The following is a 6580-nucleotide window of genomic DNA, read 5'->3' as shown; positions in this document are numbered from 1 at the left end:
AGGAATGGAATTTGGCTCATAATGTATTTCCCTCCTCAACACCTCTCAAAGGGTGATTTGAATCAATTTTATTCTCTTTGCAAAAGAGAAGTTTGTGTATACTGATTCTAAGGATAGAACAATTTCTTCACACTCAGGTTAGACTGACGCATGTTGCTGACTTGTATCCATACGCATCTATTTTCCCCGTATCTATTTGCATCCTTGTGCAACATTTTTCATAAATGCTGCAGCCTCTTCTTTCTTTATTTTGAAATGCTTTCCATTCTCTGGGACAGAGAGAGGAGTTTCTCCATCACAGAAGAGAATCCTACCAGGACCATATCTAACCCCACAAAATTCTGTAGAACACCATTCCTACTGCCCTGCAGCAGATCATAAGTAAGGATGAACAAGAAAGAATAGTCTGAATTAGTGAAAATGTTTAATTTTGGCACCTTAAATGTATATAAAATATAGCACTGGATTTGATGGCGTGTATTTTTCCCCTCTAATATCTGTTTCTTTTATCATAATCTTTCAGGGGAGGGTTTATAACATAGGAGTAAAGTAAGAGGACTGGAAAAACAAAGAGGGAAGTGAACTGTATAATATAAGAGGCTGACTTGAACTTCCTGGCCCACAAAGTTGGAAAGGGTTCAGGATTAGAGTTTGCTCAGCCCTAATTACTATTATTATAGTACCTAATACTACTGTTCATACAGCACTTGGATATGGTTGTGCACTACATACTATAGATGCAAAGTTGTCATTATTGTCATTACTACCTTCTAGGTCCATCTTGGCAGTGGAATCTGGGTAGATGAGGAGAAATGGCACCAGCTGCAAGTAACACAAGGAGATTCAAAGTACACAAAAAATCTAGCGGTTATGATTTGGGGAACAGATGTTCTCAAGAACAGAAGTGTCACGGGAGTTGCAACCAAAAAAAAGAAAGATGCAGTCCCCAAGCCACCTCTCTCACCTCACAAATTAAGCATCGTCAGAGGTAAGTTTCGTGAAAACGAATTCTGTGCTATAGGGTTTAAACCCTGAACTGAGGAGCAAAATGCTTCTTCCCATCACTAAAAACTTTTAATAAAAGCTACTTTTGAAAGCATATTGTCCCCAAAAGGGCAGGGGAGGCTTCAATAGCTGGACAAGGTGCAATGCCTAAAGGACCTTTTTCTGTAGGCTGATGCCAGAGGTGGGTCAGGGTGTTCATCACTTCCCAGCAGGCAGACTCTGGGTAGGATGGGTTTTGAGGACAGCAAGCTTTCAGGGAAATTATTTAATTTACTGGCCTTTATTCCCTCTAAATGCATGCTTTTTTGACAAGCATCGCTCATTTCACAGTGTTTGTATAGGAAAACACTCCTTTTCATTTCTCTATAAAATATACATGGTTGAAGGGGAGATGAAAAACAGGCTTCTTTCCCCCTCCCCATTTGCACCAGAGGAAGTTAAATAGCAGCAACTAGACTTAAGGTAGATTTTGACCAAAAATGTAGATTACTGACCCTATTTTGTCAAGAGAAGTCATGGCGATACTCAGGTTTACACACACGTTGCTGAGAAAGAGCAGGGCTTTTCCTTTATTGTAAATACATTTTGAAGTTCAGTCTTCATGCATCTTCCTGCTTGCATTTTACAGTCCCTTCTAACTGTCTTCCGTGGTTCTGCAGGTTCGTCCTTATGTCAGAACTGAGCCAATTCCTGGTGAAATATTTCCCAAGATTAAGTTGTTAGTTACTATGTCCTGACCAAATTCCACTATGGCTAAGAAGTGCTGTGCCCTCTAAAGTTCCTTCAGCAGCTTCAGTGAAATGCATTATTGTGTCTTGGTTTTCTGTGTTGTTTTTCTGAGCTGTTAAACAGCTGCTATATTCTACCTTGGAAGCAGCTGTAGTTTGGAAGTGGGGAAATATGATTCCTGTATTATGTGATCGTACTGCCATTCCCTCACCCTAACCGCTATAATTTGTTATGCCCAGTTCTTTTGTTTCATTGTTTCTATAGATTATAGAAATTTTGAGACTGAGACTGTGCCTGCCTTTGTATAGGTTTCCATTCCAATGCTGGTTGGGGCCTGTCAGTGCAGTTGCAGCACAAGTAAAGAATGGCATAGTGTCTGTGTTGTAATGAACCCAGTGAGTGACTGTGATTGTCCCCCACCAGTTTCTACTGGTGATAATTGTGTAATTCTCCCCAGGAGACATGAGTAGTCACTTAAACAAAGTAATTGTTCCTGGAAATGATCAAAGCAGTCTGAATTATAGGTAACTGATTCAGTGGGTTTGTAGTTCTGCTTGTTAGCTGTTATTGTAATGTTTTTCCTCTATCAAATCACTGCATGAAAGCTTCCACTACTATAGAATACAAATAGATTATGGTCTCTTAAGACGAGAGACTTTGGGCATGCTGCTTGTGAACCTACTTACCTCTTTCCTAAGGGGTTCTAACTTAATGGGGGATAGTTAGTCTCTGGAACTGTTAATTGTATGCTGAGGAGTTTGCATGATTATAATAAACAAAAGGTAGAAGGTACATGGGGAATCAAAGCAAGTAGCTTCCTCTTGATCTCTTTGCTGAGTTTAGTTGCTACTAAAAGCTATCAAGCTATTTCTTCTACAAGGTTGAAGGAAGAGGGCATTGGGAAAAATTGTTTCTTTTTTTAAATACTTGAGACGTGCTGAGATCCCAGGTTGTATACAGGTAGCAATAAGTTACCACGTTTTATTGTAGTGGTCTCTTTTTCATGCACTGCATCTTTAAAGCAGAAAACAAGAATCTTGTTATTTTGTTTGTCATCCCTGCTTAATACCTTGTATCTGAACCATCAACCCATTGAGCATTTCAGCCTGGCAGGTGCATCTGATCAGGCTCCTTTTGTACCACGTGTCACTAGCCTCCACCAGCACCTCTTTTGTATTGGTCTAGGCCAAGTCTTGTATTTTCTTGTCCCCACACCCTGAACTGTAAATCCAATGAGAGCTTAATATGTCTATAGGTGGCAGAAGAAGATGCCATAGAAAGCCCTCTGATTGCAGCCATTTCGTGGGGATGAGGGCTTGTGCTGATCATGGTGGAAAAGGATCAGAGTCCTATCTCCATCTCCAGCCTCCAGATTCTGGCTTCCACCCCTCTCCACACTTCTCCCCCATACCATTCTCAGCTACCCCTTCCAAGACCTCTCTTCCATCACTATGTCTGTCTCCAGGCCTTTGCTTTCCACATCACCACCCTTTCACACACAACCTTGGTCCCTACACCTTCCCCCATGTCCCTGCCTTCTCTTAGCACTCCTACTTCCCTCTGGGTTCATACTTCCTACTAACCCCCCAACAGCTGTCTCTCTTGCTTTCCATCCACCCATATTATTTTCCTTCCTCCTCACTTTTTCTTTAGACACCCTGCTCCCAGTTCCCAATTTAGCTTCCTCTTAAAGCTCTGTTTTGTCTGTTAAACTTCAGCCTTATACAGTCTCCCCTTGCAGCAAGTTAAGTTGTTGGTTCTGACACGAGTCAGCCTCAGCAGGATGTAGCAGACAGTTTCCGTTGTGTCCATCATCAGACAGTCTGTAAACCTGAGTTTCTTCTAAATCTGGCTTGTTTTTTTGGTTTTCCAATTTTCACCAAAGCCAACAGGGTTCAGCACTTTGCCCAGAGACATCCCTGAAATTTCGAAAGTGATCAGATAGGACGTTTAAAAGTTATGGTTTTACGAAAAATGGAGGAATGCCAGGAAATTAAGGGAAGGGACTTGCTTCACTCGGCTGGTAACTTGGATTAGACACCCATGCAAAGGGGTAAGATTCCTTCTGACAATCTCTGCAAACTAACTGGATATGGGATCCAGTTATAGAGGCACAAATAGGGCTACTTGTCTACTGAGGGGCCTGGAAGGAGTTGACCCAGCTCACTGGTTTCAGTTCCCAATTCAGCAGCCATATGTCAGCAGTAAATTACTACCCCTAGGGCACATCTGCACTAAAGGCCCCTCAAGGCCCAGCCAGCCCCCTGTAGCCCGTTGAGCTGGTTTGGGGCAGCCCCAGGCTGTGCAGGCTGACCACCGGGCCCCCTGACAGCCGTGGCTGCTTTGACCTAGCTCACTGTGCTGCACTCCTGGATACACGTGTAAATACAGTGCCCAGGAGCAATAAACTCCAGCGCATATTGTGTCGCATGAATTTCACATGTAGATGCACCCCTGTATGGCCCTCTCGAAAACGGGGTGGGGGGGAAAGGGAAGGACCTGCTGGAATATCTCTGTTGCCCTGGTTCCCTGGGGTCACTTTGGGACTGATCGCATTTACACATCATCTCTTGTTTGCAACTGTGTTTTAAGTCTCACACTAGTCTGTATTTATGTGGCAGGTTCCTTGAATAGGTTTGTCCGATACCACCTTTTTGGTACTAACTGTAGCTGAAAGGTGTGTTATTCAAGTTGCTGCAATATTCAGCTCTAAACACAGTGAGTCTCAGGATTTCAGTTAAACCCCTCATTTTTAGCAGTATTATTTCAAATCATATTATTGCATATTTGCATCCCAGCTATCAGCCTGCATGCCCATTGGTTTTATTTATTTATATTTAATATCCAATAAATTTTTCAATATAAAGCAATGAAGTCCATAAAAATTCACATTGTTTCAGATGCTTCCTGTCTTTTCTGGTCCCAGAATACCTTATTTAAAATACTTTTTAAAAAGACAGAATTAGCTCTTAATATGGCTAATATCTCTAGCTGCTTAAAAATCCCTGCTGTGTAGTATATTATAAAGAAGTTATAAAAAGTATGATGCATGAGCACTGTTATAAACCTTGTTAATGCAAAATAACCTTTTATAAAACTTCTGAGAGGTTTCAAAATGAACTACAAAGCATGCACAGTACTTAATTTTCATAACTTTTTAATACGATGCATTAGCAATGTTATAAACCTTGTTAATTAAGCGATAATCTCTATAGCTTTCTAGTATATGAAGCAATAAATGGCTGCTGGAATTGATTACTAGGCAAAGCAAAGCAGAGGTTTAATCAATCTTGGAAGCCATTTGTTACTAGTAGCCTGCACAACAATAGAGCTTATTCCAGCTACACTGAATTATAATAAAACATCTATCTATTTTTAAGGAGTTGAAAGTATTATGCCATTTCTGACTATGTAGGAACACATCTGATCCTGGAAGGTGCAGAGTGTCTCTGGGACAGTGGAGGGTGTTTTCAGATCCTCGTTTTTAGGTTTATTGTTGATTTGGGTCTCTCTCTTCAAGTAGAGACTGTAGTGTACCTCATTGTACAAACACACAGGAAGGTCACCTTCACCCCAGATACTCTCATGAAGCAAGCAGGATACAGAGGCTGGGGAAGAGACCTACCAAAATGATATGGCCATATTAATGTATGATGTACAGCATCCTAGTTTTAAAAAGCTGAACAAATGTCATCTTTGTCCTCCTTGCTGCTTCCCCTCCTAACCATTATTTTGCCAACACCACTGTCTTAAAGGTATGATAAGTGACTTAAAGGAGAGCAGAGTAGATTGGCTTTAGTAAGGATGTTCCATATGTGGGAGGAGGTTCTGATGTTAAATGAGCCCACATAGAGGTGTTAAGGCTGGCATCAGTGACAGAATGGGCGGAAGTAGCATCTTGGTTTGGACTTAGCCTTGTTTCTATTTCTGGAGCCAGTGTGATGTGGTCATGTCATAATTGGTGATCTTATCATGCCAACATTTCAAGTGTGGCAAAAATTAGCTTGTGCAGATAGATGACCCAAGCAGTGAATCAAAGAACACTTTGGTTGTGCAGCAGAATCTTGACTTAAAACATACAAATTATTTATAAAGTGCTGGCTCTGCAGTGCCTTGAGCATATTTTATTTACTAGCATCCAGCATGGGACTAAACTGTCTTCTTTAAAAATCCTTAATTGCTGTCTCCCTGATTTGTTTTGTTGGGTTTTTTTCCAGAATGTTTGTACGACAGAATAGCACAAGAAACTGTGGATGAAACGGAAATTGCACAGAGACTCTCCAAAGTCAACAAGTACATCTGTGAAAAAATCATGGATATCAATAAATCATGTAAAAATGAAGAAAGGAGGGAAGCAAAGTACAATTTGCAATAAATTTTGGATTTTTAATAAAGTCTTAGTGTTTTCCTTATGTGTTGTTTTTTCTTTGTGTGCCATTCTTGCCGACGGGAAAAGCTGATTTTTGGCGTGGATTTCAGTCTGAACTATTGACTCTTATTTTGAAGCAGTTTTGTCAAATGGCTGTATATAGTGTAACTTTCTTTAAAGTGAATTCGGATAAAATGGAGATCTGTTCACAGCGAAGCAGAAGGAAATTCACAAGTTGTTGCAGTGTATTGCAATGTGCCAGCTGTGGTTTTCAGCGTAGATCATGGTTTTACAGATGCACTTTTTTGTGCGTGAAGTCAACGGGATTGTACATGGGCAGATTTCTCTGCAGGACCCAGGCCATAGTGAGCCTCTGCTGACAGTGAAATTCTGTGCAATATTCACTTCACTGTAGGAGAAGGTTTCACCGTACTTTGAAAAGCATTTTAGAACTGAACTTTAAATTCATTTGGGTTT

General features: G+C 40.8%; 1 protein-coding gene across 2 annotated transcripts in view; it reads left to right on the top strand.

Moving 5' to 3' along the window:
* The window catches only part of BEND5 (BEN domain containing 5), a 934984-nt gene extending 928838 nt beyond the window's left edge, over positions 1-6146 (top strand). For both annotated transcript variants that reach the window (XM_014520685.1, XM_025206093.1), the window contains 2 exons: positions 775-988; positions 5952-6146. In XM_014520685.1, coding sequence (XP_014376171.1) covers positions 775-988; positions 5952-6109 — 372 coding nt within the window. In that variant the 3' untranslated portion in view covers positions 6110-6146. The remainder of the gene's footprint in view (positions 1-774; positions 989-5951) is intronic.
* Positions 6147-6580: the final 434 nt, after the last annotated feature.

The sequence above is a fragment of the Alligator sinensis genome, unplaced genomic scaffold, assembly GCF_000455745.1.
Source record: "Alligator sinensis unplaced genomic scaffold, ASM45574v1 scaffold256_1, whole genome shotgun sequence".
In the NCBI taxonomy this organism is placed as follows: Eukaryota; Metazoa; Chordata; order Crocodylia; family Alligatoridae; genus Alligator; species Alligator sinensis.
The sequence above is the reverse complement of the archived record's forward strand: the minus strand, read 5'-3'. Positions and strand labels throughout refer to the sequence as shown.